Source organism: Ischnura elegans, chromosome 10 (genome assembly GCF_921293095.1).
Source record: "Ischnura elegans chromosome 10, ioIscEleg1.1, whole genome shotgun sequence".
NCBI classification, from domain to species: Eukaryota; Metazoa; Arthropoda; class Insecta; order Odonata; family Coenagrionidae; genus Ischnura; species Ischnura elegans.
The window spans coordinates 51,009,352-51,034,212 of NC_060255.1; the positions used below are offsets into that span (position 1 = coordinate 51,009,352).

At 36.9% G+C, this 24,861-nt stretch overlaps 1 protein-coding gene across 3 annotated transcripts; it reads right to left on the reverse strand.

The window, feature by feature from the left end:
* Nucleotides 1–1,088: 1,088 nt before the first annotated feature.
* Nucleotides 1,089–21,030, reverse strand: LOC124166607 (damage-control phosphatase ARMT1-like). Of its 3 annotated transcripts, none has more exons than XM_046544199.1 (7): nucleotides 20,880–21,030; nucleotides 20,668–20,773; nucleotides 17,074–17,312; nucleotides 16,767–16,932; nucleotides 16,499–16,685; nucleotides 10,397–10,627; nucleotides 1,089–4,908 (listed from the first exon to the last, which is right to left on the reverse strand). In XM_046544199.1, exons 1-7 carry the CDS (start codon nucleotides 20,957–20,959, stop codon nucleotides 4,559–4,561), a joined length of 1,359 nt encoding a protein of 452 aa, XP_046400155.1. In that variant the 5' UTR covers nucleotides 20,960–21,030; the 3' UTR covers nucleotides 1,089–4,558. The 3 variants fall into 3 exon arrangements, with proteins under 3 accessions (XP_046400155.1, XP_046400156.1, XP_046400158.1); XM_046544200.1 differs by lacking the exons at nucleotides 20,668–20,773; nucleotides 20,880–21,030 and adding exons at nucleotides 17,384–17,489; nucleotides 17,595–17,813; XM_046544202.1 differs by lacking the exon at nucleotides 10,397–10,627.
* Between the last annotated feature and the right edge of the window lie 3,831 nt (nucleotides 21,031–24,861).

The window sequence follows — 24,861 nt, forward strand, 5'->3', positions numbered from 1 at the left end:
ACAGTAAAAACTACTATCACGCAGGTTACCATGCAAAGTTTAAAAAAATAGTGAACCAAAATTCATAACCACAATCTTATTCCAATGATTCTTCATTTGAATTTAAGCAGGGAGTTCCTCAAAATACAAGACCGAGATGAAAAACAAAATTCAAGGAGGAGTTAATTTGGAGAGGAAGAACATTTCAAGGGGGTCATTCATAAAAGGATGCAATTAAGACCGTATATCGCATATAAGTTTTGGGGGATATTGAAATCCCTCTAATGTCTCCTTCCCCATTGCAACGGCATTGTTTACATGTTGATTAATTTCTTTCTAATTAAATTTTCATCAAAAATTAACACTCACGAAAAAGGATATGCACATTTTTTAGGCTTCCACCTGCTAACTTTTTCCAATCTTTATGGTACTTTGGGCATTTCAACTGATTTCTACGAAATGCATTTTTTTAACCATCAATTTTTTTAACGACAACCCCACAAGCTTTAGTCGACATACTTTAATATAAAATACTGAATTTGTTTAATAATGGACCGATACCTACCAAATCGAATGGTTCCATTTCAGTCTTCATGAGTGCATTCCCCAACTTCTTCCATATCATTTCTTTTGCATGCCTATTTTTTAGCTAGTCCTACTACCCCCATATCACATATCTTTCACATCAAATGTTCCCGCATTCTTCATGAGTTTTGGTCAGCAGGGGTTCCATGCCTCTTATTTTGCTTTAAATTTTAACACACCACAGCTAATAAGTTTTTTATACCATATTGTATCAAATCACCCAGCTGAAACAGTTGGAAGAAACATTAAAAGTAACTCATAATCTTTAAGTCAACGGGACACCCATATGCTTGCATGAATGAAATTTAACCACAAATTTGTCCCTCAATATGAATATATACAACAATCTTCCCAGTAACCATATTTGATGAAAACTAAACAGTGATAGCATTAATTGACTTCACAATGAGATACAAAATACCTCTTTTCAAACTAATTAAAGTAAGATTCATTGATTTTTGAAATTCAAGTGCCTAACTACATATTATAGGATTAAGAGAAAATGAGTATGAAGAACATAGGCATATTTACATACATAGAATTTTAATTCAATTGGTTTACGCCAAGAATAACAATATAACCTCACACATCTCCTTAAGTCACTTTCTCCAAAGAAGACGACACCTTATTTAGTCACATCAGTATGAAAACTTTAAGCGGGTAATGACTGACTTGATTTCCACCAATCACAGACATTAAAATGTTAACAATGTGCCAAAAATTGGCATATAAAACTTGAAGAGTACAATAGTCACAATAAAACATTTAACTAAAAGTGATGAAAAATGCTTCGATAAAATTCATAACAAGAGAAGGATGAACATATCTATTAATGATAATTGAGCAAATTGAAACTTCTCTCAAATGAGAAGCCCAACAGAGGTTTGAATTAGGGAGATGATTGTACATTTGCTCACCTCAATAACTATGTAAAAGAAAATAATGCAAACATCAAATTCTCAGCACTTGATAGTTCTCATTCTTAAAGCTCAGGTAGCCTAACATTAGTAACTCTTCCTCTTCTTATTTGCATATAAATTTGCAAAAACCATGGAACTTCACCAAAGCCAAACCCACTATTATGAGGTATACACTGGATACAACAGTTACACCACCTGCAATGCAATCACTGTATTTGATTCCTGGCATTCAATCAGCAGTGGCTATAAATGCAAAATATGTACATCATAATTTAGACACACAGTAATTTCTTGTTGTAACATGACCGCAGGGAAGAACTTGTGCTGAAACCTCTGATGAGCACATAAAATCCTTAAGAGTCCAATCCATTACTTACAGTACATTGGCTCATATTTGTTTATCAATGAAGGAACTACACATTGTAAAACACTATGTACCAAACTATTTTTGCATCAAAGAAATACAACACAGATGCCGAAAATCCCATTACTTACTGCACTTAATAAAAGCATTAAATTAATGCCAACAAATACTGAATTCTGAAAATGAAATTATCCCCAAGATAGTTATGTCACTTAAAATTTTTTTGCAGGGTAAAGGAAAAAAATCAAAATATAATCAACAACCCAAGTGGAATCACCATAAACAACTCAGCTATACAAAGAAAAGGAGTGCAGCATATACCTAGTTGTAAAACATTACAAAAACAATGATAAATAGATTTTAACAAAATTACCCAAACATTTTCTTTTGCTATTTGCTCCATTTAAATTAGGAAAATTTTGTAGAGGGACATGCACTATAGCAATTACAGATTTCATCCATCTTTCTTCCTTCGGCATAACTGCACAAGGGGGTAGCTGCCAATTCGCCAAAATAAAAAATTTGGTAAGTACTTTAAATCACGGGAAAAAATACTTTCATTTGTTCACCAACCAATTCTAGGAAAAAAACGAAGACAACCAATGTAACCATTTTACAAGCACGGAAAATCAGAAGTGGAAACCCCCTAAGTACAACATATCAACGCAATCATGCTAAGTACAACGTTATCGATTGTAGACACTTCATTGCTCATAATCTTCAAAAGCATCATTAACCTTCTTTGAGGGCTATCCATTGATAAGTAGGTTATGTAGTAAAACTACTCCACTCCTTGACAATGGTCCCCAATATAAGAAGGCATATCACGGTAACAGCTTTACACGTGAAGTTAAAGACAATATTTCAACATTTTTTCCGACCATCCTACAAACACTTACATATCCATATGACGTACAGTTCAACCACATATAAATACAAAATTTTCACATTAAATTAGGTATTATTTGATATTTAATGGGAAATAAGTTGAGGATATTTGCATAAGCATCGCCATATTTACATAAGAGCCTTTAAGGAGGGGTAAGACATACATCTGGGCCTATACACCAGATTCAAATTGTAATGCGTAAAAAAATCCATTTATTTCCCACCTGAGAATAGGAGAATTTATGCATACAGGTCACATGAAAGAGTACTATTAATCTTAAGCTCCTGGTTTGCCTACAGTCCTTTTAAAGCCCCAAAACAGAGACAAGTCACTCACTCTAAACGAAGCAAGGTACTTTATGTCTAAACATAAATTTTAACACTGACAGACTCATAATGTCATAACAATAAAGCTGGTAATTAATATGTTTTAATGTATTCTATGAAATATTGATTGGAGCCCCATATGGACGGAAAAGATATGAGACACTAAAATTGATAAGTTACTATCATTGATTATTATCACTTAGACATTGACAAATAATATGATTTTTAAGCTAAAGTTAAGGATCATAAGTGCTACTCTTTATCTAAAATGTCCCAAAAAGTGATAATTAGATGATTCAGATAGTACTGAAACGCAAGATAAATTTTCACAGTGAAACCAAGTATGTACCTCAAATCGGAATCAATTAAATGCAAAGTAATTTCAATTCTTGAATCCTTCCCTAAGTATGTATTGAGATTTCTTACAGATACTTTAATATAATTTTCTACAATTATATCATGAGTATACTAGTACTAGGCAAAAGGAAGGAACCTAAGGAGGGAATCAAAATTTTGGATCAAATTGATACTACAGACAGTATGAAAAAATTGCAATACATTTTAAACACAAAAAATTAGCTTCTTATTTTTAGTTTTTCTCCTTACAGATACCAGTGATTAATTTTGCTAAAATTTTAATGAGGAGTTAAAAAACAATTGGCCCCACTAATGCATAAACTTAGAGTGCTCAACGCAAGACATGATATATAGGTCAAAATTAAAAAGATAAAGTTTTACCACAAAGAAATCAGATGAAAAAAGTTTCCAAAAGTAAGAAAGAATAAAAAATTAACATGTATGCACCAACTGAGATGTTCAATTAAATACATACAAGCATACACTACAAAATCACACCATGCATAAAAAAAATGGCTTTGGATGACAAACACTCTCTTAAAACCATTCTTTCAGGAGCCATAATTCTGAAGTCCAATTTTTTTACCAAGATCAGAATGAAACTTATGCATAAATGCAATTGATTCTTTATCCTCATTTCTAATCGTCTATCGAGTTGTTACTGAGTTGTTTGCAAATTCAAATAACTGTACACCAAAACTTGGAATCAGCTGCATTTGTTTTTTTGTACGAGGGAAATTTAATTTAATTGAAATATTCCACTGGATTTTCATTTAGGTTTCTTAAATGATGAGATTTATTGCCTTTATTAACTGGTCGCTGGGGAATTTGAAATTCTCCATACCGCAGGATGAGATAAAGTTAAATTTTAGGACTAGGATCACAAATGCCATAACAAATAGCAAGGTATAGCCATTTGAAGTTCATTTTCAAAGTACTAATTAAATAAAAATTCCATTAAGTCTTGTTAGAGAGGTTTGATTTTAAGAGCATGCCCCTAAACACATAATGGTTGAACCTTAACAATGAAATCCTCAGGGATACAGATTCAATTTGAACATTCCATGGAATAACACACAGTATGCAAGACAATTTGGCACAAATTGGCAGCTCATCACACCTAGATTATTGGCAAGTATCAAGGTATATGAAATTGTATAACACCATGAGTTCCTTTAATCATCCACAAAGGATCTTTAGTATTATTTTCCATTACAACCTCTGAATCGACTCCGACCAATATTTCAGTTTTGACAGCTCGTAAAGCTACCAAAGGAGCTGGAGTAAAATTTTTCAGAGCTGATCCAAATGGTGTTGAGAATTTCCAGTTTATGTCACCCAATAATTTCCGGTAGTTTAGATCGCCTTTGAAAATTAGAAGGGATGAGGATGAAAGTTGATTGTATAACTCTGCATCTTCAGAGGGCATCTCGTGGTATGAAAAGGGAAGGGTCCAATAAGTTTCATCATCCTTCACCTTCCATTTTCCTGCATGAAATAACACAAACAGCATTTATAAAAAAGAATTTGCCATAATCTCATCAAACTATTTCTCCATTCATTGAAACTTAGAATTGCCAATTTCAAAATAATATCATCATTAATATTTAAAATTTCTCAGTGAATCTTCGTTGTAGAACAAAAATCTTTGACAGAGAAAGATGGCAGAAGGCAATGAAAAAGTGTGTTCCTAATCTTTACATTATAAATATGTACTATCATTTGCAAAAGTCTTGCAACAAATCGAGCGGCGCCACTTTCGCTCCATTGTCGATTTCTGGCCATCATTAAGTTTGAATGATCACTATCTAGGTATGAATCTTCATGGTAGCTCGGGAACGACTCACGAACGGGTCGCCGTGACACGGGAGTGAGACGTAGGAAATCATTACGATGTTCAGTTGAGTAAACGAGCAGATGTTAAGTCGTCGCGGCGTTTGAGATTATTTTTGTACCCGTAGTTGACTGGAGTAGATAATTGAAAATATTTACCCGTTAAAAGAGTGGGTACCTATGACGCCTGGCATCCAATGGTAAACCCCATAAGGCCGGCTGGGGGCACGATTTCGCCATTAGGAACACGGAAATCAACTCGCTCGTAACCGTTTTTTTAGGGATTCAACGTCGTTCAGGAGACTTTATATTAAGTTGTTGAAATATTTGTTCGATATAGAAGAATTAATAAATGAAAAAAAATTAACGGGCAATTTTCCGAAAAAAAACACGACTCCGTCGTCTCCACCATATTTAATTGATTGGCATTAAATAGTTCTTTACGTAGGTTGAAGCTGATAAAGATAGCTCCATAAGCTTTCTTCTTCATTAATTATCAATTTGTTAATTGGATAAATATATTTGCACCGATGGAAATGTTTCTTCGGAAAAAAAAATGGAATTTTGATTGCCAAAAAAAATCGCTAGGCCTCATCGTTGCTAGCAGAATGTGTCTCTATTTTTACTGTTTACATATCTAGGAGAGGCTTCAATTTTTACGATAGCACTAACATATTTAGTGATCATGTCACATTAATCTTCTTTTTGTTATAATAAATTAGTTATTGTTTCGATTTTAATATTTCGGCTATTATTATATTATTAAGGACAACCAACTTAAAGAGTGACTTAATAGTACGACTTTTCCCTATCCATGAATGCCTCCATTGGTAAGGTTTCCAATAACAACAACGGACAGAGATTAAATTGAAAGTCAATTTAAACCAATATTCGCCCTTTTTTAGGGAGGGAAATACTTTGCGCATCTATTAGGGAGGTAAAATACTTTGCGCATAATTTAGCCGCTCCCTCAGCTCTTAACGCTGAATCGGGTGCTCACGGGCCGTAGTTTTGGTCAGCTAATAGGTCCTGCATCTCGTCTTGCCCTACATCTTTATCGCAACTTTACCGGCCAGGGACGAGAAGTAGGTTACCTGGAGTAAAACTTGCAGGCCGTAAGTGATTCTCACGTACTTCCAAAAATAGTGTAAATAGGGCCAATTTGTAGCACTATCATATACATGTTGATGCCACAATTTGCTTTAAGAAAGTACGCACTAGAAAAATAGTTGATAAATACCTCAAGATAAGCTTTTCCTATATTTAAAAATAAGCGCCGTAGTGCGTGCACGATTAAGGATTACCTTTTCATAGGTTATTCCTAGGATTGTACTTAGTAGATCAGCTAGTCTCACATTCTGTCCCTTTCCAACAAAATTACTGTATTAAAAAACACTGATTGTAGAACACTGAAGCCTAAAGTTTAAAAGTAAAATTATTCACTTAATTTATATCTTTTTCTATCTCTAAGAAAAGTTCCGTCACTGCTCATTTACGAAACGAAAAAGGGTAAAATTGTTCTGAAAACTTTACTGGAGAAATTAACTTGGTAGGAAATGGCGACAAGTTGAAGACAAATAGGCAGCATACTACATAGACGGACAGCATAATCGCTGCAAAATATCATTCATAATTTTCTTTTAATCAGATAAAATTGATCTATTTAAGAAATTACGTGTATGGAACCTCAGATTATTACGATAGTTCTCATTCCAAAGGTTAATAATGTTGAGAAGTTACGGACCTGTAAAGGAAACCATATAGCACTAGTAATTACGTTCATCTGTGATTCTGATTGGAGTTCCTTCAAGAAAACGCAATTGATTGATCCTACCGCGCTAACTACGCATGATTCCCGTCGCACGGTCATTTAAATTATAAATTGTTGCAAAAAATGCTCAAATTCAACAGCTGGTACCCTCTTAACATAAATTTCAAAAATAAAAAAACTTTAAAATAAAATACGGCTGTGCGGAGGATAAAAAATTTTCGGCCCCGGGAAGGACTTGAACGCGGACACCTCCCATCACCAGCACGAATGTTTATCCACTGAGCTACTTCTAGCTCAAGGTCATCAAGCGGTAATTTTGATTATTTACTGTTATTGTAACACTGAGCTCCTTCATGTGCTTCTCCTACGGCTTCTCACTTGAACGAATTTGATCAAAATAATCACTTTCTCGGTATATTAGTCTTTTATTCGTTTATATGATTATAACTTGAGCACAGAGGCTTTCGCATACTCTATGTTTCGGCTGATTAGTATATACAATAGGAATATAATGATGTTGTCGCCTGCGACTTCGGTATGGTATCGTCTTTTTAAGTTATTATTATTTGTTATAATGTTTCAAACTCGGTATTTCTATTTCTAATGAAGCAAGCGTATACATTCATTACAAACAGAAATTCTGTTAGGATTTGCTTACGTCCTTCTTACTCGACTTGAAAGGTTTTATGAAATGAGCTGCAGTTCCACTGATGCCTTAAACATAAAACGTATTGCCAACAAACACATTTCCTAATACAATGTAACCTACTTAATGCAAGTAGATAATTCAATTAATAATGCTAAGTATGTATCCTACATTATCCCGAATTCATCAGTGTATATGTAAATGATTGCATCTAAATAAGATAACTTAATCATCAACGACATAGCAGCTTAGAGTTATTATTCGCATTCACACTAATTCAGCAGTAGAACATATTATAAAACAATACCTGTTGAAATCTGACAATCAATAAAAATGGGACTTTTAGCTGGAATTAAGTTTTCCTCGTCATACTTTGAATAAGTGGAAAGGAATACATCTTTACCGATTGACGGACGTCGGAGAACTCTGTTATTACTTACGCAACGATTAATGCCGATCAGCTTAACTAATTCATATTTTACGTGTTTGCTCAGATATTTATATGATGAAACACTGGGAATTTCAAAGCTGCCTCGTATCATATGTCGTAGATATTGTATTAAAACATCAACCCGAGTCGATTGATGTAAACAAAAGTCTGCCATGTCCACAGTGTACGACTCGTGATTTCCAGCTCTCTGAAAAGAGCTGAGATCACTCAAAAAGAGCCAAGCAACCAACTTTTTAAAATCTCTCCGAGGAATTACCTTCGATCTTTCCTACTGCATTAAATGCTACAATGTGTTTGGGGGAATATCATGAACATTAATTTCACTTAAATGGAAGCGGTCAAATCCCGAGACTGAAAAGGATGACAAAATACCCCACCCACCCAATGACCCGTTCTCCATGCATTGAACCATGAAGACTAGTATTGGATCGTTGCATACACCCGAAAACCATACAATTTCCGGGCACAATCTTTGTGGAGCGAAAGTGGCGCCGCTCGATTTGTTGCAAGACTTTTGCAAATGATAGTACATACAAACAACATTTAGACACGAGAAATTCCAACTTTTCTTCCAATTCAACAAGCAATGAAAAAATAGATTTTCTTTGCAATTAATTCATCAAAATTTATGTGAAATGCATTCAAAATGCATTCTAATATATATTTTTCTTAATTTTTGAGAAATAAATAGTAAGTGGATTAATTTTTGAAACGATTCACCGCTATCAAACCAGCATCAGTTTCATGCATGTGGGAGGATTGATATTTAAAATATTTTGTAGGGATACCCAGAGTGACTGATAATAAACAAATATATGTGTATGTATAAAAAACAGTTTCCTGGAATAAGAATCAAAGTTAGGATATATTGTAAATCCAAATCAATGCATACATCACACTGCCACCAATGAGGGGGCTCAGTAATACAGAGCAATCACCTTTGCTCCTAGATCAATTAATGGACCGAAATCATGGGCTTGAGTGAAAATATGTACACCATTGATCAGTCATCACTTAAGTGAATTTAGTAAAAAGGTTCCCATGGACCCGGAATTGAACCAAGGACCTTTGGCTTTAATGGTCAACGTGCAAACCATTATTACGAGATTCCTTACTTCCCGTGGAAATTTCCACCAAGACGAATGGTGCTACATTGTAACAATTCCCCTTGACAACAGGAGAATTGTGTTTATGATTCATGGGCTAACTTCATTTGTGATTTAAAAGGGAACGTCTCAACATGTTAGGCCCTAGCAGTCCTACAAGGATGGCAACACAAAGGAGAATAGGCTACAAAGAACTCTAAAACCGGTAGTGAACCCACATACCTGCCCACAACCATTGTAAAGCCAAATACCTGTGGTTTGATTCCCGGTTCAGGGGTATTTTTTCCCATAGGCAATTATTGTGAATTAGCAGGCTACCTAGCATTGCTCAGGAAGGATGTATCCACAGAAGTAGGAAACTTGGAACTTGGAATTCATGGTCACATGGAAGGATTTTTAGGTTAAGGAACAAAGCAAGTATGATGAAGGTATACATATGTAATAGAAAACAATGGAAAAAAATTCCGTTTACCGCGCACAGGATTAGCCCTGCTCCACAACATTGATGATTGTGCGTCTACGTATGTGCATACATCAAAAACATGAGCACATTTCCCAGCAAAACCTTTGCACCAAGAGGATTAATAGTTAAGTTTAGAATCCATTACGCTATGTTTTCCCTATGAGGGCGTCACGGGGTGTGCCTACCCGGCAGGATGCCCAAACACAGAAGTTGTATGACTTGATGTAACAAACAGTGATGAGAAAATGACACAATGGACGTGTGTGACACACCCACAAGTTGCACTGTGGGCTTGGGGAGAATGAGTAGCACCTACATACCATCTTTGATTGCAATCCATGCAGCCGTATGGAAATGCAAAGTGGACATACAAACAGACATCCTCTTTTATACAGAGAGATTTCACCACCATTCACACATCAAGTTATAAATATATTACACAAGTTAATGAGTAAAGAAAGCACCAATCACCACTAACTATTTGGGAACAAAAGGGAGGAAAACAATTGCACTCCTCTAGCACAAAAAGTAGATCAACAACTCATGGAGCAAATAGTACTTAAATATACTCGATAGTTCCAATTTCCGGAGTGAATTTTCCAACTATCGCAAAATCCTAAAACCAAAATTAAATTTTCAAAGTAAAGAGACCTTCATGGGTGAATTTTTCCCATAAATTTCAAATGGGAAAAGTTATATAACTTACCAGATGAAAAATTGCTTTTCCAACGAGCTAGCAATTCCAAAATATCTTCTGAATCTGAAACCTCAAAGGCACTGAGAACCCATAAAATATCATGGCTGTTGGTATCTGATACAAACCATGGCATATTCTTCACATGAAAAGTGACTCTATCAACTTGAGAGGAACTAAGAAGCCAATCAGCCAAGCAGAAGTCTGAGAAAAGCTCATAGCCAGCATTATCCATTATGATATCTACAAAGAGAAGAGAAATTAAACATTTTTTATAGAGATGGGTCGAATATCAGATTTCTTGAACTCAAATATTGAATTCGAATATTAAATCATTGCTCGAATATTCGAATACCTCAAATACTAAACAATGAATGCGGGAATGTTTGACTCGGTTGCCTATGCAGCAGGTAACACAAGATAATGGGGAGTAAGTTTGATTTCCTTTAAAGGATTCGAACAGGAATTTAGCTGATTAATGGAATATTTTAATTCTATGGAAAAAATTGGGCATATATAGTTGATTACACTAACTACTCTTTCAAATGTACTAAGGGGACACACCACCTCGCGAAAAATGATTGCATGCCGTCTCGGCATTTACACTGCTACGATGGATTTCTGTCTGATGTATACATTCTTATCTACCAAATGCCATTTCAGCGGCACGCTCATCTGATACTCGGCCTCATCCAACTTCTTATTTTCAACAGGCAGCTCACTTTACCCCCACTCCTGCTGTCAAGTGCTAGCGGACAATGTGAGGCATTTTGCAAAATACACGCGCTCCTCCACCGGATTTTCTTCAATTATTTTCAGTCCATCTTTGGAAGTTCTCACGAGATAAGAAGATGAATTCGAATTGCTAGCAGGGAGAAACCAAATATCCTGTGAAAATATCCCTTCGTCTGTGACTGTAAAAATAGAGATTTATAACACAACTCATAAATTGTAACTTGATATATGTTTTCGGAAAAAAATACCGCATCAACTTCCGAGAAGCTCTGCTGCTCACATCAAGTCTCGCCAGAATGCTAAGTCTCCGTCGTATTTTGACATTTATTTCCTCGCGTAAAATGCTTAAATAAAGTCAGAAATGCGTCGCGTTTGGTCTCATTATTTTTTAAAGTACGCGCACATTGCTAATATTTCAATCCAATAAAGGTGTAATATCAATTGCCGAAAGTCATTGTTAGACACCTTTTGGGCTAATAGGTGATTCATGCAGCAGTTGACCGCCAGAAACTGGGAACTTTGAAGCATAACTATTCTAGCCACTTAGTTTGTGCATACAAATGTTATGCATAAATATTAGCAGGTTAACATTAGACAGCCTAACATCCAAAATTTGCTGTTATCAATATCTTTAATTCTCTCTAGGAGAGAGATTGCAGTAATTACATGCCAAAACTAGACAATAGTTTTAAATATTTTTTTATATTTCTCCAAGTCTTTGGGGGGGGATATATCCCCCCCCCAAAGCATGCATGAAAGCATGGTGATTCCTGAGAATAAGAAATATTCCGGAGTAATATGCCCACATTCGGATCTCCGGGTGGGCACTATCCCAGGAGAACTGTGTGGTTTGAAAGAGAAGAGAAAGAAGAAGGGAAAGGTAACATCAGCATTGAGAATAGGAACATGGAATGTCAGAACAATGAATAGGAAAGGGAAGTTGGAAAATGTGAAGAAAGAAATGGTGAGACACAACATCAGTATTCTAGGATTAAGTGAAGTAAGATGGGAAGGAGAAGGAGAATTTGATTCAGGAGATTATAAGATTATTTATAAGGGAGGGGAATCTAAGGTAAATGGAGTCGGGTTGATATACAGAAAGAATTTGGAGAGAAATATAACTAAAGTTATGCCAGTAAGCGATAGAGTAGTGGCTATCAAGATACTGAGTAAGCCAGTAGATACATTAATTATCCAAGTGTACTTGCCAACATCAGATGCAGAAGAAGAAGAGATTGAACGGATATATGAGCAAATAGAGGAAGAATATGAAGAAAATGGAAAAGGCAAAGTAAGAACTATAATGATGGGAGATTGGAACAGTGTAGTGGGGAATGGAAGAAGGACGAATGTAGTTGGAGATTATGGTCTTGGAAGTAGAAATGAAAGAGGAGAAAAATTGATAAATTTTTGTGAACGCTTGGAGTTATGGATTGCAAATACTTGGTTTAAAAATCATAAAAGAAGGTTGTACACGTGGAAAGCACCTGGAGATATTTCAAGATATCAGATAGATTTTATTATTGTCAATCAAAGGTTTAAGAATAGTGTTAAAATGGCAAAAACCTACCCAGGAGCAGATGCTGACTCTGACCACAATCTTCTAGTTACTGATATAAGAACACGATTGAAGCTTGTTAAAAAAGGGAGGTTGATAAGGAAATGGGATGTAATAAAGCTGAAAAATGAGAAGAATGAAGCATATAATAAAAATGTAGAGAAAAAATTGGAAGATGTAAGACAAAGTAATGAGGTATCAGAGGAATGGAATAACATTAGGGATGTAATATGGGAAGTCTTAGAAGAGGAAGTTGGTGTTGTACAAAAGGAAAGAAATAGGAAGGAATGGATCACTCAGAGCATGATAGATAAAATGGAGGAAAGGAGAAAGTGGAAAAATGTTCACACTGAAGAAGGAAAAGGGCAATATAGGAAACTTAACAATGAACTACGAAGATTAACTGATAAGGCAAGAGAGGAGTGGATGGAGAGAGAATGCGAAAAGATGGAAGTCCTAGAAGAACAAGGGAGATTGGAAGAAATGTATAAAACAGCTAAAAAGTTCACAAAAAGAGAGCCAAAGAAAATAAGTAAACAAGGAATGTTAAATAAATACGGAAAGATAACAACAGGTGTTGAGGAAAACAAAAACATATGGAAAGAATATGTGAAAGAACTATATGATAGTAAAGATGATCATTCTGAGATGGAGCTGGAAGAGGAATGGGAATGTGAAGAGGTGAATAGAGGACCAAACATACTGAGAAGAGAAGTGGAAAAGGCAATCAAGGATCTCAAGGAAAAGAAAGCAATGGGATGCGATAGAATACCATCAGAAGCATTAAAGAACCTAGGTAACAGTGCAATGAGTCGACTAACAAATTTAATCAATAGGATATATGATACCGGGAGCTGGCCTGATGATCTACTTAAAACTATTCTAATACCAATACCAAAGAAATGTAATGCCAAAGAATGTAAAGACTATAGGACAATTAGTCTTATATGCCATGTTACCAAAGTAATTACAAGGATTATATTAAAAAGAATCGAAGGAAGAATTAAAGAAAATATGGGAGAAGATCAATTTGGATTTAGAAAGGGTAAAGGGACTCGTGATGCAATAGGATGCTTGAGGATGATAGGAGAAAGAATGATGGAAGTGAATAGAGATTTGTACATTTGCTTTATTGATTGGGAAAAGGCATTTGATAAGGTTAATTGGAATGTGTTATTGAAAATTTTGAAAGACATTGGCATTGATTGGAAAGATAGGAGATTAATAAAGGAGATGTATTGTAGGCAGGTAGTAGTTATAAAAATTGGAGATGATGAAACAGAAGAAATTGGCATAGGAAGAGGAGTGAGGCAAGGGTGCTGCCTTTCTCCAGAGCTCTTCAATGTTTATGCAGAAAAAATGATGGAGAAAGCTTTAGAAAAAGCTAGAGGAGTTGTAATAGGAGGAGAAAGAATAAAAACAATTAAATATGCAGATGATCAGGCAGTGCTGGCAGAAAGTGAAGAAGATTTACAACAAGTGATGGATGATATAATGGATGTGGGGAGAGAATTTGGAATGAACTTAAACATAAATAAAACCAAGGTGATGAGAATCAGCAGAAAAGAAGGTTGTGTTTGTATATCCTTAGAAGGAAATATCATACAGCAAGTACAGACTTTCCAATATTTGGGAAGTCTGGTAAGATGGAATGGAAGTTGTACTGAGGAAATAAGAAGAAGGATATCAATAGGTAAAGGAGCGTATGGAAAGGTAAAGCATTGGTAACAGCAAAAAGAATTCCAATAGAGATGAGGAAGAGGTTTATGAAATGTTTTGTGTGGAGTGTAGTGTTGTACGGATGTGAATCATGGACTGTTAAAAAGAAGGAGGAGAGATATTTAGAAAGTTTTGAAATGTGGGTATGGAGACGAATGTTGAAAGTGAAGTGGACTGACAGAGTGAAGAATGAGGAAGTTCTAAGAAGAATAGGCGAGGAAAGAAAATTAATACATATGATTCATAAGAGGAAGGCAAGTTGGTTAGGGCATATATTAAGAAGGAATTGTTTGGAACGGAGAATAATAGAAGGGAAGATAGAAGGAAAGAGAGGAAGAGGAAGAAGGAGGATGGGAATGTTGGATGATATAAGAAGAGGAAGAAAATACAAAGACCTAAAGGAGGATGCTCAGGATAGAGAAAGATGGAGAGAAGTCCAGTGGAAACCTGTCTAAGGACAGTAATCACTGATGATGATGATGATGATATCCCCCTCATCACCCCCCAATGTTGCACCACTGATCTAAGCATTTGAGTTAGTACTAGTGGGATATTTAATATACAGCTAGGTGAGAGTGCATTCTTCAAACTAAGATCATTTAACAATGCACATCAATTCAAAAGACATATTCTCCCTGATGAGAATTAGTAAAATTCAACTGCCTCTGACTTAACCCGAGTTGAGCTTTACATCAGCCTAACCAAATAAACCCAAGGGTTGATGTACTGAGTGAGGGAAGACAATTAGAAAAGGCTGAAGAGAGAGAAAAATAATCCCTAATCTTAATTTCTGAGAAGCTCAGACCAAGGGCAGTCACATGCTGGGGATTATGACAAGGCTGTCCATGGTCAACCTTAATATTTAGGTAAATTCCAAGGAAATATAGCAAGAGAGGTATACAAAGTAAAAAAGTTAAAGTGGAACGATTGATGTTTCTGATATCCAGGCACTTATTAGCCAACAGGTTTAAGACTTGCGGGCACTGAGGAATATACATACAATAGTGTGAGCTGAAAATTGACTTTATGCAGGATCAACTTTGTTTTGCGGGGGAAATTTGTGTGCTCATAATAGGGTATTAGATCCCAATTTTTTTCCAAATCAAGTACATACTATTAAATACTGCCGCTCCAGTGGCGGATACAGATGAGGCACAGGTGGGCCCCCCCTTACGGGCCCACCCGTATTGCCAAACATTGCAGAACTATGATTATAACTTTTTGGTATCATACAATGGCATTGTTTTGTATGTGTGAGTAATAAATTTAATTAAAATTTTCTTAAATTATTTTTTGTTAGGATAAAAGTAAAGGTAACTCGTGATATCTTTTGCGCCCCCCTCGAGTTTTTTCTGTATCTGTTACCGTGCCGCTCAAGCCATAAACTTTGAAAGTTTTCAAAAATTCAGATGGTATTTGGAGACAAACACCTATCGCGAAGAAATGCATAAAAAATGAACAACTTATGCCCGTCAATAGAAAACATATCCAAACTGAACTGAACCTTTGAAAACTGAGAACAAGAAGTTCTACAAAAGTTAAGAATAATGTAGCCCTTAGCTTCGGTAAAGGCCCAAGAATCCAATCCAGTGGCATAACTAGATATATGCTTTGGGGGGGGGGGGAGCCTGGGAGGGCGACCCCCTCCCCTGGCTACAAGTTGTCCGGAAAATTTTTGAAAAATGACATACTTGGAAATACAATAAACATCATTTTGTCACTTAAAATTTAACTTGAAGCAGATGCAGTAATTACAAGTCAAAACTAGACAATAGTTTTCAATATTTTTTATATTTCTCCAAGTCTTTGGGGGGGATATATCCCCCTCATCGCCCCCCATAGTTACACCACTGATCTAAGCATTTGAGTTAGTACTAGTGGGATATTTAATATACAGCGAGGTGAGAGTGCATTCTTCAAACTAAGATCATTTAACAATGGAAATAAATAGCAATAACAACTCAAACTTGAGTTCACTGCTGCTGTTTTTGCTATTTATTTCTAGTTTACTATTTACTTAAGTAGAGCCATATGCATAACATGCCATATTTTGTAAATTCCAAAACTGTATTACAATAAACGTTATAAATCAATAATCTTACCAATCTCTATTTTCTTGTCAGGCTCTTGGCCAGCTTTTGTGTCGCGCAAGTATAAGCAAATGCATTCCAAATCGTTACATATTACTTGCTCTTTCTTGCTGATAACTTGTTTAATTGCATTGGTACTTTTATGACCCACTCCTTCAATTGCCATTGCGAGATCACATTCATTACCCCACATGCACACCTGCCAAAATACAAAATCATTAGCACATTTTACTTTGGTAAAGTAACCAGGTACTATAATAAATATCAACTAAAATATTACCTGGAATAGATTCATTGTTTCTTCCTTCAACTCCTCATCACTCATTTGTGGAATATTTTTGGTAATCTTATTACAATACTTGGACAAACTCTTGATGGACTCCATAGATCCCTTGAGGGCATCATCCTTTTGCTTTAAATACGGATCGTATGTAGACAAAGTCTTGCTATAAAGTACAAGGACCGAATAGAACAAAACGACCAAAATAATAAATTATTCCACAAGAAGAAATAATCTTTAACGTCATTTCTGTGAAAACTGACATAATCATGCGTAACAAGATGTTTTTAAAATATGTTCAACTAACCTAGCTTCGAAAAATTCCGCTATTCGGCGGTAAAAATAACAATCAGCGAACATAAATGGGCAATCGAACCATGTAAGATCGCGGTCACCCCTCTTTTCTTTTTGCTCGGCCATGAATTGATTCCATCTTACAGCATCCTTGGCGGAGTCACTCAGAGGAACTAGTGCTTTATTGGTCTGCACGTCAGTTTTCAACTTGGATAGCATTCCAATAATTTCCTTCAACTCTTCTGAGCTTCCCTGAAAAAAAATATTCATTATATTTGGCGCGTCAAATTTATGAAAAACCATCGTCAATTGAGCACCTTTACCTCCCGGTATTTTTCAGCAATCTCAATTTTACTCCGACAAAGAGTATCTATGACTTGGGTGATGACTACTGGCATTCTATCTTTTGTAAAGGTGTACGCAAAGCTTCTGTAACAAAATATATTAGGGACTTAACTAATATATAAATTTTAAGACAAATTTTTAGCCATGCTGGATACTTAGGACCCTAAAAAGCAACAATGAAAACTCTACCTTCTATACTTCGCCGAAGCCAAAACATTGATAGGCGTGGAAGTATCAATAGTAGTAAATAATCGTGGCATTTTTTGTATTTGAATTCGTATTCACTAATATGTTGATGTTCCTCACGTATGAACTTAGCCTTATCGCTAAAAGAGAAAGCTAATATTTACCAACAACGGTATGACAACAACTTCGTCACGTCTTGACAAACACAATCGTCTGCTTGATGCGAATTCCGATGCTCATTTAGGGGGGGTGCGGAGGGTACACGGCGGGAATTACGTTCACATCTATTGGGCGTTCCACATTTAGTTGACGGTATGGGCTCTTATGTAGAATCGTTTCCCATGTTAATCTCCATAAGGCCAGGAGCGCGTGTTGTCAATAACAGCACGAAAATTAATGTTGCGTTATGCACTGATTAAAAATTGCATTCTAGGGTAGAAAGAGATGCTGCATTCATTGGTTCTAATAGTTTTTCGCTAAAAATTATGACAAAAGTTACAAAAAACATTTCCTTAAATTTCCGTCAGAAACGTGTCTTTTTAACTTTATCTTCTTCTCGCAATTTCTGTCTGACCGTTGTCTGTATTGAATTGAATCTTCTGCACAAAATTCTTCGCACTATTTTCTCTTTGAAGGTATTCACCAATTGTACAAATATTGAGTTAAAATGTTGTTATGCCGACGTAACACCCTTTAGGACAAGAAAATTTTAATTTTTGCAAGGTAAAAAGTAGTCGCTTACTAACTTACGTTTCTTACGTGTTAGGTCCCTATATGCTGCGTATCAAATGTGAAGAAAACTACAAAGTTATTTTTGGTTAAAATATAATTAACTTACATCAATAGGGTAGTTTCCTTCATCAAAGAAAACAAAAGGCATTGATTGCGATTCGTTACCCACCATTAGTGTATTCATAATACACAAATTATTTGGTTTTAGAAATACCGGTTTAGACGAATGGCAAGGGTCAAATTTTATCCTCATTTGAAAAAGGCCAGATTGGCGCCAGTTTCTATAGGAGAAGATAGGAGTTATACATCGTCTGAGATTACCAATGCATGCATGAGGCGCAGAGCTCAGGGAAACATGTCTTAATAATCACCTATTAAAACTGGCTAAAGTTGGAAAGTTTTCTTCGTTTGATAAGGTATTAATAAACCTTTTTTTAAGCCAAGCGCTACCAGCCAGCAAGGTACTCAGCTACCCGCTAGCATCCTGCGTCCTATCAGCGCTCAGCGCCTCGATCAAGGTCACCTCACAAGGCGGGAGGGGGAACCAGAAATGCGTCGCACGGACTTTTTCCCATAATTCCTACTTACGCGTCGCGTTTTCGCACGCTTGAAATTTTTCACTTTTCATTTAATCGCGAAAAATAGATATCGTCATTTAAAAATCTAAAAGCGTGAAATACGTACTCCAGGAGTCTTTTGACTTAGTCAATAAAAAAAATAACAGGAAACCACCCTATTCTGAAGCGAGTTACAAGGTAAGAAAAGAGAAAGAAAAAGTCTTAAGAAAAAATATTACGGCGCCGCTGGGCCGGGCTTCTTGCTTTTTCTTGCGCGCAGAGGGAAAATTCTCGGGCGGAAAAGGAGTTTTTTGTCAATGCATACTATGAAATGTATTTATCTATTCGTTTGATATCCTAAACAGAGAATACTCATACGTCGTAACAGCAGTGTTTTTATCTGAATACATTTATACACGAAAGTAAACAAGCGGCTTGGAAATAAGACGCTTTCGCCTTGGGTGTTTCGATCCCATCGCGGAAACCAAGAAAGAGAATATTTCATAATCTGTGCGAAACACTACCCCATCCAGTGCACGCCTTTTACAAAAGGGGGCTTGGTTTTTTTCTGAGTTCCTTTCATAGGGCACCATAAAACCTGCACCAGAATCGAGCCTAGCCGAAGGAGCCGTGGGAAGAATTAACGAAGGCGTTCAGTTTGTCATTGCATTTTTTTGGAGTGAACAAGTGTTGTGTGCAAGGCCGTAGCCAGAAAATATTTTACGGGGGGGTTCATGGAATAGTAGACAAACATAAACTTATTTACCCTTAAAGGAAAATATAAAAATATTATTATAAAATTGAATTTAGCCTTCTAGCTTTTTTTTTGCAGCGACCAAATGAATTAACTCCTCGGTGTCGATGTCAATTCTGCGGTCCCTCAGGAGGCTCATAAGTTACTCACCTCTCTACTAATTCACAGCACTAATATTTCACACACTGCACTACAACTAAACACACTGCACCTACAAATTCGCTTAGATAATTATTGACTTAAGTCGCATTGGACTACTAGATGTCCCTGCGCCGCTATATAATATCGTCGTGTGAGCACCAAGCGAGCATAAAGTATCTATTTAATTTTTTTCATTTCGGGGGGGGGGGGGATCAATCCCCCTTGATCCCTCCCCTGACTACGACCTTGGTTGTGCGGTCTTCTGAATTTTAGAATCGTGAAGTGTGTTTTACACTTATCTCTGCTGTAACAAGACCAATCAATATGTCCGATACAAAGAAGAGGAGAAAAGGTGAGAAGCTCATAAGCCGCGAAAGACAGTTGGTGCTCAAAGTCTTCTCGTACTTCAGGAAATCTCTCAGCATTAGTGAGGCCTGCCGAGAAACTTCGAAGGCAACTGGGTGCTCGGGATCTACAGTTTACAGAGTGAGCAAGGAAAGCTCCCGTGGTCCATTGGTAACTCCTTCAAAAACTAAAGAAATTAGATAGCCTTACAAAAATTCGAGAGCAGTGATTTTCGACGATTTTTTGAGATCGGGAATTAGAAGGAAGGTACATGAATCCTTCGTGAAAAATTTTCCTCCGACTTTAAAACCCATCTCGGTAAATATGGATAGTATTCTCCCAGATTACAAAAGGACAACACTATATCGTCTTCTTTTGGACGCAGGCTTCGTGTACGAACGCAGGGGGAAAAGAATCATCCTTATCGAAAGGGATGATATTAATCGTTGGTGGCATAGGACCAATATTCATAGATGTTTCCGACGATCAACTGCCAAAAACAGGACTCTTAACACATAAAGGCTTATTAGCTTAAGAAAAAACTTACCTCGCCAAATCGTTGTGGAATCTTAAAGGAATCTTTGTCAAGGTCATGTAAAACATGTGCTATTAGAAATAGCACTCTATCGGCACAGAAATTATACGCAGTCGACCTGTTAGGAAAATTAGCATGGATTTAAATAGACTACTTTTTGTCTTAGGCTATAGAGGATAATAATATAAGACAAGAATGGAGCTAGATGCTACGTATTACCATACCCAACGTATTCCGTGGAAAGGGGGTCATCGATAGGAGTGGAACCAAATATAAATTTCACGAACTTGAAATTTGCGGCCATACTTAACGCGAAGCAGAGACGCTAGTCAAAATTAGTCGGTTTAGCCACTGAGATTAGCTCCACAGCCCAACCTATCAAGAATTTCCAAAACATAAATAAAGATACACGTAACGTTACCATAATAAATACGTCAGGAAATAACAATCACCTTCTCCAATCACGTTGCCCTGCAAGCTACTCGCCAGGGATGACAAGCGAAACTAAACAAAAAGGTTTAGTTTCGACCCGGAGGGAAACGAAAATACGAGGCCAGGGTTTAGTTTCGTTCCTGCACGAAATTAAAATCACAAAGGAGTTTAGTTTCGACCCGGCACGAAATTTTATTCCCAGGAATGAAACTAAATTAATCGAAACTCCGCTACTCATAGTTAAGTTTCCATCCCAAAGTTGATTGGAAGGGGATACGAGAGAATAGTTTCGATCCTTCACATTTGACATACCTGTAGAGAGTACTCGCCCGTGGCCAAGCCGTGGCCCGACCCATACGATCGGTCAGTTAGGGCGCACAATACGAATTGCTGACCTGACTGTAGACAGCTACTGGATCTGGGTACTGTATGACAGTAGCTCGACTCGCCTCACCCGGTCCCGGCCTCGCCTCACAAGTTCGAGCTGCTGGCGTGAAAGTAAACAGTTACTGCACGTGTGCACTCGCATCGTTTCAGTGGCGTTTCAAACCCAATTCCATGCGAATTTGTTCAAGCGAGGCTTTACGCAAAACACTGTTATTATAATTAGGATTCAAGCAATTCTTTACGTTGGTTTGGTCCTTGCATAACTCCACAAACTTTACATTTTGCACATCCGCCCGCCATTTCTTTTTTTAACCACTACTTGAAACAGGGGCGCAGCTAGGAATTAAGGCTAGGGTGGTGGGGTTTCAGGCTCAACTAATACTGGGGGGTTTAGGGGCAATGCATACCCGCTAGGGTAAGTGGTAGGTGCGGAGGCCTTCCGCCGGAAAAAAATTAAGATAAATGGTTCAAAATGGTGATTTTTACGGTCTCCTGAGGGATATTTTATAAATCCTCACACTATTCTATAAGCAATATTAATCAAATTAAGTAAAATAGATTTAACTTAAAAATTTCTGTGAGCTCTGGGGGGTTTTATCCCCCAAATCCCCCCCCCCCCCCCCATCGCTGCGCCACTGACTTGAAACACAGAAACACGAAGAATGCACCCGGAGTGGTCCCGAACTTACGAGTTGCTGTCATTTCGCAATACCTTGCAATTTGACGTGCGAGTCACATGCGAGCTGCCTCCTTGTGGCATGGTGGGGGAAGGCGAGTAAAAACAAAAGTTTTTGTAGTAACTTGGTTGCGAGTCACCAACCGACACGCACACAAAAGCAACCCGTATGATGCGGTCACACGGTGCAAGTAGCTGCGCTGCAGTAACTGACTAGGCCAGCTCGAATAGTAGCTCGTACTGTGTAAACCTGTACTGTATTTCAGGTTAAAAGCCAGTTCAAGCGATGTAATCGGTGGGATAGGATATTTTATTATGCTAATATTAAGATAAATTTAAATTTTGCTGAAAACATTGCGATTCTCTTAAAATATTCATTTTATCAATGTTTGAAGAGAATCGGGCGCAAGTTTAGGGGTAACGCGTGAAAATAAATATTCAAAAAGGCGGCACCCAGCACACCCCTTACGCCTCTACAGCAGTTTTTACAGGATGCACGTATCCTCGATAGAGTATTCTTGAAAAAAAGATTAACGGGAAATTAGATCGAGATAAATTATATTAGAGATATGTGTTCTCACATTCGCGCTAGAAGCTCACGCAATGTAATTTTGAAAGTGATTGAGGCACGCGTCTACTTAAGTGGCATGGTGTAAACACTAAGAACCCAACTCAAGATGCGTAGTCTACCTTTCAAAATAGCAATATTCTTTTGATGCCGAGGAAAAAACCGACTTGCCTTGATATGGTGGTTAGTCTCGCGTCATCGAAAGCCGCCAAATGTTACCTTGCTTTACTCCTGCTAAAAGAGAAGCCTGACTTAGAAAAACCTACATTTCCTAATTTTCAAGTTTTTCTCTTTCGAAAAAGAGAGATCTAAAACATACAGGCAATATTCCTGCTTCCAGGATCCTCAGTAGGGAGGCGCGTAGCGAAAATTTTAATCTCAGCATACTTTTAAAATTCATTTTATCAATCAAATCATATATGATTAATACGGTGTTGATAATTGCATTTCATTCAAAATTTTCATTCCATGGAATACTTAAGTGATTATTGACATAAAGGAGCGTACTAAAAGTTTAATTTTTTTACCTATTCAATTAAAAGATAATAACAATATGTACTTCCACGACTGAACTGAAATACACCCATGCCTCGCTTAGTGCAATGGATGACTGTAAACATCGTGAGCTTAAACTTACACGCAATATCGCTTTGACGATCTCCGTTTTCAAACCAATAGATCACTTCCAATTTCTCTTCTAGGCTTATGCTTTTCCTTGATAACTTCTTTATTTTTCTATGTGCATTCCTATATCTTGCCATTTACCTTGGTTTTTACTCAGCATGGCTCTATCGAAATCACCTTCCACTGCTGAATAACTGCCGCACTGTATTCCTGAGACGCAGAGGGCTTACGACTACTGGAAGGGAAAGAAGCTAATGTGTTTGAGAACCTCCCTCAGACTTTTTTACGTGTTGATGCTATTCATACGCCACTTGGCCCCCGCTCCATTTCTCCCCCGTGAATACCTTGAAGGCTTTAAGCTGGATCCTTTACGTGGAAGTCAATTCGCCCGATAACCTAGGACGGCAAAAAATACATCCCAAACCGTAGTTTTAAAAAACTCATTTCCACTAGCTCCTAACTTAATTAATGATCCAAATTAACTTATATCATTCAGAAAAGGAGACGAGATAAATTACTTTCGTAGGTCGCCTACTCGGACCGCAAGACGAGTAATGCTTTTGGCCATTGCGCGGCAATGAATTTCGACGAATATATAAACAAAGAATAAGATTTGAGGCAAGAAATATTATTAATATGCGTAAAATGAGTGATTTTGTGTGTACTTCGCGCAACTTCACGTTTTATCAAGAGAATGTTAAGGTTATTTGAACAGGCAAAGCAGCGTTGGAAAGTTTCCCCGAGGAATGAATTTGCGCTATATTCGAATTGCGCTAAGCGAGGACTGCTAGGCTGGGACTAAAATCTATATACTTGAACCGATGTATTTTAAATAATGCGGCATCATCTCTTCAATCCAAAACGAAGAGTCACACTCCGAAACCCCCCAAAAACCATTGAATTAATAAAAATTAGCATGTTGTACAATTATTCGACCTTTAAACTCACTTTACAGCTCGAGCGAAAACTGATTACGGAAATTTAAAATTACTAACGACAATCGCCATATTTCTCATAACTTTCAAAACAGGTAATGAGGATATCGAGTCACTCCTCGATTTTTGAAGTACAAAGGTGTCCCAAAACGTCGAAGGACTGACTATAAATTGATTCTCGCTCAAGGTGAATTCTCTTCCGAACACTCGGCAGATAATGAGTTAATAAATAAGATAATGGAGTATGGAGTTCCATTAAGAATTCAGAAATCGCAAACAGCTTGCCCACAATTTATCTTCGCATATTTTATCATTTCAATATTTACATCAGTATAATATTTATTTTTGTCGTAGAGTGAGCAATTGTAATCGGAATACATTGTTATCCTGTGGCTTACACCTACCCGCGCTACACTTATGACGAAAGGGTTGCCAGCACAGCTCCATGCGAACGACAGGGCACACGAAATCACTCACATGAAATATAAACCCACGGCATTGGGAAGGCAGAAAGATTTTTCGCTGACAATACAATGCTATTAAAAGTGGTGATTCCTTAAATCATACGGCTCAAGGCAAAGATT